At 52.9% G+C, this 12,240-nt stretch overlaps 3 protein-coding genes across 4 annotated transcripts in view; 1 reads left to right on the top strand and 2 right to left on the bottom strand.

Moving 5' to 3' along the window:
* Nucleotides 1-8,798, bottom strand: part of LOC111153143 (snurportin 1) — a 39,606-nt gene extending 30,808 nt beyond the window's left edge. The window contains exon 1 of the mRNA XM_022511940.1: nucleotides 8,758-8,798. The gene's annotated coding sequence lies outside the window, so the exon portion shown is untranslated. The remainder of the gene's footprint in view (nucleotides 1-8,757) is intronic.
* Nucleotides 864-2,046, bottom strand: LOC111153144 (IMP3, U3 small nucleolar ribonucleoprotein). Its single transcript, XM_022511941.1, has one exon. The coding sequence runs from the start codon at nucleotides 1,955-1,957 to the stop codon at nucleotides 1,403-1,405; it is 555 nt and encodes a 184-aa protein (XP_022367649.1). The 5' UTR covers nucleotides 1,958-2,046; the 3' UTR covers nucleotides 864-1,402.
* An 818-nt stretch (nucleotides 8,799-9,616) lies between the features above and the next one.
* Nucleotides 9,617-12,240, top strand: part of LOC111153142 (sorting nexin 33) — a 9,038-nt gene continuing 6,414 nt past the window's right edge. Inside the window, exons 1-2 of one of the 2 annotated variants that reach the window (XM_022511934.1) lie at nucleotides 9,617-10,833; nucleotides 11,056-11,098. In XM_022511934.1, the coding sequence (XP_022367642.1) occupies nucleotides 9,631-10,833; nucleotides 11,056-11,098 (1,246 nt within the window). In that variant the 5' untranslated portion in view covers nucleotides 9,617-9,630. Of the gene's footprint in view, nucleotides 11,099-12,240 lie in introns of both variants that reach the window. The other variant, XM_022511932.1, reaches the window with a different exon arrangement.

Genomic DNA, 12,240 nt, shown 5'->3' with positions numbered 1-12,240 from the left:
TCTTGTTGGGGACCAATCACATCGGTTGATGCTGCTTCTCTGCTGGCTTGGAAACTCAAATTCGGGGATTCTCTCTATACCCCTACATTATCTCAGGGACTGGCTGTGCCAACACTGACAGTCTCTTAAAGCGAGCATGATGCCAGCTCCGCTGCTTATTGGCTTTGCAAACTTGGGCAGTTTGACCCATCTCTGCCTCAGTTCCCTTATCTGAAAAGCAGAGGATAACTGGATTCCCCACTTCTTAGTTTAGCACTGCTGGGAGGATTAAACAGATTAATTCACGTGATGCACTTACAACTGTGTCTGACACAGGATAGAGGCATTTGCCATTACCTTCCACAGCATCCCCTTCCCTTGTTTCTCTACCAAATACTGCCTTTCACCTTGGGTAATGGAGAAGGCACATGTAAAAGCCAATGTCTTGGCACCCTTCCTTTTCTCCTTGTGTTAAGTTTTGGGTAAAAAGAGGTAGTCTTCCTATTCTCCAATTTCCTACTACGAACATGTTTCCAGGAACCTCCCTGGGCTGCTTCTAACCGCTAGATGGCCAAGCTACAGGGTGATTATTTCCTTAGGCAAGCAAACAGCAAACACTTCACCCTCTAATATGGTACTTCCTGGGGCTGGAATATCAACAGGAAGTCCTGTGGGGAAGAGCTCTGCCAAAACACTCATTCTGAGGAAGGGATTGGTAAACTGACAAATTTGCCCAGCCCTGTACAACATCCTGCAACCTCCACATGCCCGCCTGTGGCAGGCCTCACCCACAGGCAGGTCGCTGCCGACCGTATTCTTTTCTGCTGGGTTCTTGAGCCTAGAAGCCCAGATGTGAACCTAAAAGAAAACCAGACAGACAAAAATTTGCACATACAAAGTAGCTGGACCATTTATTGGCATTTGGAAGTCTTCCTTTAGGCAAGGAAGGGCACCCACAATACTACAGTAACACCCATTTTATGAAAACTTGAGACCAAATTCTCCATCGTCTGTACATAGCTTAAGCACAAAACCAGAGCAAGTATTCTAATTAAATAGACTGAACCAAACTGTCCTGCTACAAGATAATACAGGGAAAGCTGAGGGGAAGGGATGGAGACCAAAGTTCCTTCACACTACAATGTTTCAGGCACACAATCCAACAACTCCACGGTGCAGCACCAAACTCCTTCCCAGTGACTCTTAAATCAGTCATTTAATTATCAACAGTCCAAGGACTAACAAAAGTTCATGGAAAACGGCCGTACCCTTTGGCTCTGTGCGTGGCCTGCAGCTGAGGGGCTAAGTTCTTAAGAACCAAAGCCTGGCTGACACACTCTCAGGGAGAGCGCCCTCACAGAATCTCAAACTTCAGTTCTCAGCTGTCCCATCTATGAGAAACAGCCCTGGCCGGGACGACCCGCTAGGCCTCCAGATCGAAGTCATCGCGCTCCTCATTGTACTCCAGCACGTGCCGCCTGATCTTGGACGAGTCAACCCAGGTGACAAAGTCCTCCATGCTGCGCGTGACAAGGAAGGCGGGGTCGGTGACCACGTCGGGGCCCACGCGCACGTGGCCCTGCTCCACGAAGGCCACGGCAGCCTGGAGGTGCTGCGCCATACGCAGCTTCAGGAGCACGGTGGGCAGTCGGCGGCGGCAGAAGGACGAGGCCGTGACGAAGTCGCAGAGCTCGAGTGAGCCGCGAGTGGGCACCAGGCCGAGAGCATACAACTTGTCCAGCAGGGCGGCGGAGGCACGCACGCGAAACGGGTCGCGCTCGGGTAGGTCGCGCAGGCGCCGCGCCAGCTCGCGCACGGCCCGGCTCAGCTGGTTGTAGCGCGTGTAGTCCTCCCGCCGCTGCAGCCGATAACGCCGCAACACGCGCAGCTCGTGCAGGTTGTGGTCAGTGACCTCCCAATTCAGGAAGTCCACCTGCTTCAGCAGCTTCTGCTCGTGGAACTTTAGCTTCCGCACCATGATGGCGGCTCCCGGTGCCGCAAAACGCCGGGCTAAAAACGCGCACTGGTCGCCCGGCGACTTCCGCCTCCGAGAGCGAAGACCGGGCCTGGGGCCCCTGGCCACTGAGAGAAAGGCTCAAGGCCACGCCCTCGATTTCCATTGGTCAGAGTGAGCCACGCCTCACATCTCTGTATCGAATTTCTTTTCGCGTTGGCAGAAGGGACCGGGAAGAAGTCGCAAGAGAGGCCGGAGGTGGGGCGGCGGGCGGGGAGGCGTCGCGGGGAGGTGTTTTTCTTTTCGTTTTTTGTTAAAAAATTTCGCGAGGTCTTAAGTTACCGAAAATGTATCCTCTAGTGCGGTAGTCGTTTCCTCTCGTTCAGACTTACACCTTTTAGGGACTTTTCAGGTGAGTCTGCCCAGAGAAGCTGAGGACAGTGCTGGGGGAAGACGGGTGACCGCCGTGCTTGTTGGATGGAGTTTACCGTGCTAACCCTCGTCGGGTCCCTCCCACCTGGTGGGGATCTTTCCGAAGCCGGCCGTTCGGGGGCTGACCGGTAGTCCACGGGGCTCGCTACCGCCGGGCCCTTCACCAGGCCAGCTAGCGGTTCCTCCCTGTCTGGCGGGGCTGGACGCCGGCGAACCTATAAAATACTGATTCCCCGGCTGCTTCCTTACATGCATAGAATCGAGATCTATACGGGAGCCTCCTGGAAATCTGTATTGTTAGCAGGATTGCCACGTGGTTCCTAAAACAGAGCAAGTCTGAGAAATTTGGACATTAAGTACGAAACCTAACTCCTTAGTTGAACTCATACAAATTAGCCCAACTGGGTGGGTGGACTTCTGGTCACCCAGTACTGAGTTTAAGAAATTTAACGCTGTTATGGCTAGTTACATCTGTAAGTTATATGGACTCACCACTTTATTTGCCCAGGCCTTTGACGCCACCTAGCTTCTTCGGTGATCATTTTGTCTTATTTTTGTATGGTTTTCATCGTCCTCTTAAGTATATAATACTTGATATGGAAAAAATATATGTAATATATGGAAGTTACAAAATATAATGAATACTTACGAACCAGACAGCCAGTTTAAGAAAATGTCGCTAGGACCATTTCATCTACCTGTTCCAGTCATTCCTCTAGCCAGAGCTAATGGTATCTATTCTTCTGAGTTTTGTGTTTATTTTTTCTTTTTGCTTAAAAAGTAAAAAACAGTTTTATCATTACACATGCATCTCTAAATACATTGAGAACCTTCTTATTCAAAGTGGAGTCAGTGGACCAGCAAAGAGCTTGTTGGAAATACAGTATGTTAGGCCCATTCCTGACCTACAGAATCAGAATCTGCATTTAACAAGGTCCCCAGGTAATTTGTATACACACTGATTTTGCAGATGTGGTTAAATGAAAGATTTTGAGATGGTGAGAATATTCTCAATTATCTGGGTGGGTCCCATGTTATTCAAAGGGTCTTTATAAATGAAAGAGGTGGGCAGAAGAGACAGGAGATAGGATGATGAAAGCAGAAGTCTGAGTGTTGTGATAGTGGGCTTTGAAGATGAAAGGGATCCAAAAGCAGGGGACTGTGAGCGGCCTCTAGAAGCTGGAAAGGCAAGGAAACGATTTTTTCCTTAGAGCTCCAGAAGAAAAATAGCCCTGATGACACTTTAATTTTAGCCCAGTGAGATCCAGTTTGGATTTCTGTGAAAGAATAAAACTGGGTTGCTTTAAGCCACCAAGTTTGTGGTAATTGTAGTAGCTGCAATAGAAAACTAATACAGTTTGCTTTTTTTTTCTAATTGATTTGAAGATGTTCTTTATGTATTATGAATATTAAGCCTTAACCAGTTATATATGGAACAAATATCTTCTCCCACTTTGTACTGCATCCTCACCCTTCATGTTCCTCCAACCTCACCTCCATCCTCAGCCCTTGCTCAGCATGTCTGCAGTAGGACTCTTGGTTAACTTCCTGCTCCCCAGACAATAAACATAGTAAAAACTAAACTATATGTGTTAAGTGACAAGCATTATGAAACAAAACTGGGGTTTTGGGAGTGAGGAAGGGCTATAGTTTTAAATAGGGCATGTCAGGGGAGGTCTTATTGAGAAGGTGATATTTATAGGGATTTAGCCATATGGATATCTGGGGGAGGAGTATTTCAGAAAGAGGACACAGTCTGCAAATGCTTTAAGACAGGAATGCACCTGGCATGTCAAAAGAGGAGTAACCGCCATTCTCATTGGAGCAGTGGGCTATGAGGGGAAGAAAGAGGGTTCAGATGACAGAGGCTCATAGGCCTTTGAGTAAGTAAGGATTTGGTTTTTACATTTGTGAGATGCTGAATGGTTTAAGCAGAGGATTGACACCTAACTCATGTTTTAAATGGCTCACTCTGACTGCCATGTTGAGAATAGACTGTCAGGAGGCAAGGATGGAAACTGATCATTAGGAAGCTGTTGCAGTGATCTGGGTGAGAAAGACATTGGCTGGAACCAGGAGAGCAGTAGTGAAAATATGATGTGACAGGAGTCCCAGGATGATGAGAAGAGTCCAGGATGGCTCCAGTTTTTGGCCTGAGCAAGTGGAAGAAACTACTCATCACTTGAGATGGAAAGGCTGCCAAGTAGAACAGGTCTGGCGTGCAGTGCCCAGTATTTCTTGGGATGTGTTGGGTTGGAGGTGTCTATTAGACACCGGGGAGATGTCAAGGAGAAAGACATTTGAGTCTGGAATTCTAGAGAAAGGCCTAGGCTGGAGATTAAAAAAATTGAAATGTTATTGGCAGAAAGATGATGTATCAAGCTATCATCCTGGGAGGTCATCAAAGGAGAGAATAGGTTAGAAAAGTTAAGAGGAGCACTTTCTGTAGTCACTCTAGGATTAAGAATTATTGGAGAGAGGAGGATGAACCAGTGAGGTAGAAGGGAAACCAGGAGAGTATGGTCTCCCTGATGCAAGTGAAAAGTGTACAGAGGGGGAAAGAGTGATCAGCCCAGTGAAATGCTGAGAGGTTGAGCAAGAGGGGAGCTGAGAATAACCATTAGGTCATTGATGACTTTGCCCTTAACAAGAATAGTTTCAGTGGAGTGTGACTGTGAAAGACTGGCTAGAGGGGTTTAAGAAGAGAAAGGAAAGAAATTGCAGGCAGCTAGTATAGATGGCTATTTTGAGAAATTTTGCTCATGCATGCAGAGAAATGGGGCAGTAGCTGGTGGGGGAAGTAGAGTGGAGAATCTATTTTTTAAAGATGTGGGTTGACTCTTTTCCTCAATACCCACAGCTTGTTGGATGCCATTCCAGTCCATTCTACTTGCATAAAGTCCCAGATTTACTTCTCCCTAGCCCGGTACCTTTGCACTATCTCAGGTTCTTGTCCTCTCGTGTGCATTGTTACAGTGTAGTCCCATGTACCCTTGCTACCACCAGTGGGGTCAGCCTGGAAACCACTGGCTGCAGTTCTCCTTGCTGACTCCTTTGCTAAAGGAGGAGAGTTGGGTGCTTGGATGGGGAATGGATGCTGTTTGCTGAGCATGAGTCAGGGCCCCAGCAGGAAAGAGAACACACTCCAAATAGAACCATGTGAGGAGGGGCAGCTGGCTGCCTTTGGCTCCGTTCATGATCCCAGGGTTGGGCTCCCTGCTCAGCGGGGGGCCTGCTTCTCCCTCTCCCTCTGCTGCTCCCCCAGCTTGAGCTCTTTCCCTCTGTCAAATGAATACATTAAAAAATCTTTTTAAAAAAGAATAATGTGAGGATAATTAAATAAAAGGACTTTGTCTCAAGGGAATGGGCAGGGTGTAGGGAAACCACAAAGGTTAGTGCAGTTCCCAGGGACTAGCACCCGGGCCGGGGTGGGTGGGGGGAGCGGTGTTATCCCTAGACTTCAAGAGGGTCATTGAAAGGGAGGGAATGGAAGATACCAGTACGGGATGGAAATCTCTATGAGACTCAAGAGAATTTTTCCCAAGAACCTGGACATAAGGGTGGCTCCTGAGAGTTAGAAAAACCCTACCCAGAACAGATGTGGGAGCAAGTCTGAGATTCTTGGTCTGTGAATGTGTGACTGAGGTGTTTGGGAACCAACTCAAAGGCTGTCAGGGTGGTGGCTGGACTAGGATCCTGGTTGGGTAAGCAGAAATCCTACTGATTGTATTAACGGAGCTAATAAAGGTAAAACGTTTACAGCATTGTGTGGCACTGATGAAGAAGTTGCTGTTGTTAGGCTCAGCTTGGAGAGAGGCTATGGGAACTGAAGAGAGATCACAAAGAAGGGGTATCCCAAAAGTAGCTGGGGGAAACATACTCCAGCTCTGGTTGTAGCAAGAGTAGGATGACCCGAATCCTTAGAATCAAGGCTGCCCCTATTGTGGGGGTCAAGATCTCAAGATTTCTTGGCTAAAAGACTTGTCACACCATCTCTTCCTATCACGGGGTTTTCTGGTTCTGAGCTAACCTTCTGGTAACTGGGTTTCCTAAGGAGCAGCTCAGACTGCCATGCTCTGTTGATGCAAAAATTCAGGCCTGCCCGACCAGTTGTATTTCTCTTTGCAGTTTAATACCTGGGCTGCTCACTACACTTAACACCGTGAGCAATTGGTAATATATGTAATTGTCAAATCACTATGTTGTACACCTGAAACTAATGCATTTTAGTTTCATGTATTGTATGTCAACTACAGTGACAAATAAAAATTAAAAAAAAAATAAAACCTGGCCTTCAGGGGTTTGTACATAGCCTTTATTCAGGTCATATGACAGCCCTGCATAGGGAATCAGATCTACTCACTGTACCAATGAACTTGGGTTTTGGGGCCAGAGACCTGCACCTATAACCCTCAAAACAGCCAAAGGTGGGGCGCCTGGGTGGCTCAGTGGGTTAAAGCCTCTGCCTTCAACTCGGGTCATGATCTCAGGGTCCTGGGATCGAGCCCTGCATCGGGCTCTCTGCTCAGCAGAGAGCCTGCTTCCCCTCACCCCTGCCTGCCTCTCTGCCTACTTGTGATCTCTGTCTGTCAAATAAAGAAAATCTTTTAAAAAACCAAAAAACCAAACCAAAACAACAACAAAAAAAACAGCCAAAGGTGCCCAGCTTTAGCAGCTCTACCTTGTACCAATTGATCTGCAACAAGTAGGAAAAGTCAGAATGAGGAGGAAGGACGTTCTAGCTGGAAGGGGGTAGGCAAGGCTCCAGGGCATAGCCAGGAAGAGGAGTAGGGGCTAAAGCCTTGGTCTCACCTTAAGCACCTCCTCCTCCAGGAAGCCTTCCTTGATCCTTGCTCCAGCCATGGGACAAGTGCCCTCCCATGCACATTTCATGCCCCTGGTGACACTGGGTAGGGAGTTACCGGTCTTCTTCTGACATATCTGAGCTTCAGGAAGGTAAGGACAATGTCTTATTTATCTTTGTAGCCTAGGGGGCCTGATACAGAATGATTACTAAATTGATGCTTCCTCGATTGCATGACTGAATGAGTGAGACAGACACAGGATAGATGAATTAAAGACAAGACTGCGGACTGTAAACCCAAGAAGGCACAATACCTATTGCCTGTTGTGATGTAATCCCCAGCCCCCAGCAGAGTGCCCGACAGTCAGCGACCAAAGTGTCCCGGATGGGCTGACCGAGTGTCAGATCCCTCTTCGCCCAAGCCTTTGTAGATCACCCCTCTCTCCTTGCTGCTGACTGCAGATGAACATCTAGTCCCCGTGGCCGCACAAAGCATCACGGAACCAGTCGTGCCTAAGCTTGTTCCCGGTTGCTACATACGTAGGGTTAGGTCTTTCCCTCTGAAGGAAGTCTCCCAGGGCAGGGGGCGCTTCAGGCCCTGTCTGGCTAAAGTACCAGGACCTGCTGTATCCCAGGGCTCTAAGGATTCTTCCCAGAGGGCGCTGCTGGCACTGGGGCCGCCCTGGGGCCCCCTCCGGAGAACAATCCCCAGGCTGCGCCACGGCCCAGTTTCATCCTGTCTCTCCAGGGAAGGGGTGAAAGTGCAGGGGAATGGGAGGGGGGCGTCGGCGGCTCTCCCGGCACCCTTCTTCAATCCCCTCCCCCGGGTCTTGGCTCTGGCATCCTCCTCGCAAGCCCTCACTTTGCAAACTTTCGGAGTTTTCCGTCACTTGCGTCATGGGAAAGGCAGGAGGGTGACAACCCAGGAGGCGAGGCGAGGCGGCGGCGGCGGCGGCGGCGGCGGTGCTCAAGCTCCTCGGGTGAGAGGTGTCTCCTCGCGGGGCGGACTGGCAGGGGGGTCCTGGAATCCCGGCCCCGTCCTTCAGCCCCAGACCCGAGCGAGCGAGGGAGGGCGAGCGCCAGAAGGAAAGCCGCGAGGAGTAGGCGGGGGGGGGGGGGGGGGGGGGGGGCAGCTGACTGCAGCGCTCCAGGCCGCGGGAGGGCGGAGCCGGGCCGTGCCTGCCCAGCCAGGACGCACGGGAAGTGCGGTGGAGTTTGCCCAATTCCCCAGCCAGCTTTTCCTCCCTCCCTCCCTCCCTTTCCCCACCCCTCACCTCCCCCTCGGCTATTCCCTCCTTTCTCCGGACGCCTCCCGGAATCCCTTTTTTCTGTTGTTTTGGAGCTAGGTTCTAGCTGGCGGCGGCGCAGAGGGGCTGCGAGTGCTGAACGAGGAGGCGGGCCGGGGGCATAGCCCGGCACCCGCCGGCCGGACACCGCGGGGCCGAGCGGAGGACCGAGCGCCAGCCGGCCGAGCGCGCCATCTGCTCGCCGGCGCGCACTCTCCAAACTCCTGTTGAGTGTGTGCGTGCACGCCAGGGCTGGGGGTCTGTAGGGCCTGCGCACCGGGACCGGGGACCGCGGGGCTTACCTTTGGACGGGATCCTTGGACTCAGATCAGGGTCAGCTTCAGGCTCAGAAACTGCGGAGGAGCTAGGCAAACAAAAGAGGCCACTCAGTTAGTGGCCAGAAGTCGCCAGAGCGCCTCGTCGCGCCCCCTCCTTCCCTAGGGTGGGGGCTGGCCGCTCCGGTGGCGGGGAGAAGGCTCCTGAGCCGGCTGAGGGCTGGGGGCCGGGGGGCCAGAGGCCGGGCCAGAGCCGGCTGGGCCGCCAGGGTCGACGGAGTTGGCGGCCTGTTGTGTAAGCCTCAGTCCTTGTTTTCCCCCCCGGCCTGGCTCGTTGTGAAGCCGGACACATCCACCCTTGGACTGGATTCAAGAGGCTGCTGCTTTTCTCCATGCCCTTCTTGGATTTTCTGGATTTTTGAAAACCCAGTGGCCCAGGAGGAGGAGGAAGGAGGAAGGAGCAGATCTGCAGAGGAATGTGAGAGCAGCCTGGAGGAGCTGAGAGCCAGAGCTGCCTCGGTTTCTGAAACGGTGGTTTTTGAGTGATTCTCTTCTGTTTTAGAACATTGTTCCAGTGGAAAGTGTCAAACAAATTCTTGCCCTCTTAAAGCTGATTTCTCCAGTTCACTTGACTTTTCTTCTGGGAGGGGAAGAAAGGAGAGACTACATGGACATGATCTCTCCCTGCTCACAGGAGTGTGCCGGAGACCTAATAATAATAGACAGTTAATGGGCCTCGGACATTGCTTTGAGTAGTAGGAGGCTGGACAGCATCTGTGGGTAGTAAACCCCAGTTTAGGGGCCAAGAGACTGAGTTGCTGTGACAGGCCTTGAGCTGCTAGTGCATTCCCAGTTCTGGGCAGGACGCTGTCCTCGTCTCTCTCTACCATTGGCCCAGCCATGGCACTGAAAGGGCGAGCCCTCTATGACTTCCGCAGTGAGAACAAGGAGGAGATCAGCATCCATCAGGATGAGGACTTGGTCATCTTCAGTGAGACCTCGCTGGATGGCTGGCTGCAGGGCCAGAACAGCCGCGGGGAGACAGGGCTCTTTCCTGCCTCTTACGTGGAGATCATCCGGTCTGGTGCCAGCCCCAACCATGGTGACTACTCCAGCAGCCCAGGCTCTCTGGGCACCCAGGTGAGCTTGTACGACAGCTCCGGTGTGGCCAGCCCTTCCAGGAGTGGTGGGGTCAGTGGCTTCCTCTCACACCAGGGCAGCTTTGAGGAGGATGATGACGATGACTGGGATGACTGGGACGATGGAAGCACCGTGGTAGAGGAGCCTCGGGCTGGTGGGCTGGGCACCAACGGGCACCCCCCTCTCAACCTCTCCTATCCTGGTGCCTACCCCAGCCAGCACATGGCCTTTCGGCCCAAGCCAGCCCTGGAGCGGCAGGACAGCCTGGCGTCTGCCAAGCGTGGCAGCGTGGTGGGACGCAACCTCAACCGTTTCTCGTGCTTCGTGCGCTCTGGAGTGGAGGCCTTTATCTTGGGTGATGTGCCCATGATGGCCAAGATCGCCGAGACGTACTCCATTGAAATGGGCCCTCGTGGGCCCCAGTGGAAGGCCAACCCCCACCCGTTTGCCTGTTCCGTGGAGGACCCCACCAAACAGACCAAGTTCAAGGGCATCAAAAGCTACATCTCCTACAAGCTCACACCGACCCACGCCGGCTCGCCAGTCTACCGGCGCTACAAACACTTTGACTGGCTCTATAACCGCCTGTTGCACAAGTTCACTGTCATCTCGGTGCCCCACCTGCCGGAGAAGCAGGCCACAGGCCGCTTCGAGGAGGACTTTATTGAGAAGCGGAAGCGTCGACTCATTCTCTGGATGGACCACATGACCAGCCACCCCGTGCTGTCCCAGTATGAGGGCTTCCAGCATTTCCTCAGCTGCCTGGATGACAAGCAGTGGAAGATGGGCAAGCGCCGGGCCGAGAAGGATGAGATGGTGGGTGCCAGCTTCCTGCTCACCTTCCAGATCCCCACAGAGCACCAGGACCTGCAGGACGTGGAGGACCGTGTGGACACCTTCAAGGCCTTCAGCAAGAAGATGGACGACAGCGTCCTGCAGCTCAGCACCGTGGCTTCGGAACTGGTGCGCAAGCATGTGGGGGGCTTCCGCAAGGAGTTCCAGAAGCTGGGCAGTGCTTTCCAGGCCATCAGCCATGCCTTCCAGATGGACCCCCCATTTAGCTCCGAGGCCCTCAACAGCGCCATTTCTCACACGGGCCGCACCTATGAAGCTGTCGGTGAGATGTTTGCCGAGCAGCCCAAAAACGACCTCTTCCAGATGCTTGACACGCTCTCCCTCTATCAGGGCCTGCTCTCAAACTTCCCCGATATCATTCACCTGCAGAAAGGTAAGAGCCAGAGTGGGCAGGAGACCCTTGCTGAGTCTGTGCTCTGCGGAGCACTGGAAATCTGAGGATAGCCTAGGGGAATAGGAGCAGCCGGTCTAGTCTTTCTGTCTCATTCATTCATTCCTCATTGTGTTGAGCACCTGCCATGGGGCAGGTGCTGGTCTATGTGTGGGATGTTACTGTAGACAGCTCTGGTCCCTGACTTCGTGGAGCTCGCTGTTTACCTTTCATTGTCCATTCGCTTGCTCATGCATTCCATTTTTTCTGTTTCTGTCTCATTTGATCATCTAGCCATTCTGTGCTGAGCCCGTTGAGGTATCAGGCTGAGTCTGGGAACATGGAGATGACTGGGGCCCAGGCCTTGCCCTTGAGGAGCCCAGAGGCTCGTGGGGGACAGGGACACAGATAACAAGAGCACAGAGTGTGGCCTGTCTTCCCAATCCTCTCAACCTCTACTCCCTGCCCTCGTGTTTTGGAGCCTGTTCGTCCCACTGCATACCCTATCTGTGAGCTCCCTGTCCATGTGCGGGAGGCCCCCTGTCCCCATTTTGCAGATGAAGAAGCTGATGTCCGCAGAAGGCTGTCTGCACAGGGAGTCCGTGGTTCAGCTGAGACTGTCCCTTCCTCCTGCGCCTCCCTAAGGACACAACCATGTTGGCCAGTTCCCAAGCCCAGCTGTGTTTTCAGTTCTCATGGCCCCCCTCCATGGGGGAGGGACAGGATGAGCCCCTGTCTGTTACTGTTGGGCCGTCAAGGAACTGCCAGGGAAGTGACTCATCCCAGGTCACCTAGGGGCACCCGGGCTGGTCCAGGGGAGGAACAGGGGTTCGGGGCACTACCCACATGGCCCATTCAACTCCCCCTTCCTGAACCTGGCTTCTCTTGCCCGCACGGTGAATGAGGGGCTGAACTGGCAGGTGGCTGAGTCCTGGGACAACAGGCCGGGCAGATGTCAAGAGAGGTGTGGTTCTCCCTGGGGCTGCTTGGTAACTCCGGAAGAACGTCTACAGGGCGTGGGGCTGGCTCCCGGGCCCCTAGGCCCTGAGGTCAGGCCTGGCTTGGTGCTGAGTTTTCCTCTGGGTGGGGCCCGGAGGCAGACCTCTGGACTGAGCCGGGGGGGGGGGGGGGGGGGGGGGGGGGGG

The sequence above is a fragment of the Enhydra lutris genome, unplaced genomic scaffold (assembly GCF_002288905.1).
Source record: "Enhydra lutris kenyoni isolate GAN:26980312 unplaced genomic scaffold, ASM228890v2 scaffoldscaffold31, whole genome shotgun sequence".
NCBI lineage: Eukaryota > Metazoa > Chordata > Mammalia > Carnivora > Mustelidae > Enhydra > Enhydra lutris.
Note: the sequence above shows the minus strand (reverse complement) of the source record. Positions and strands in the feature narration are given on the sequence as shown.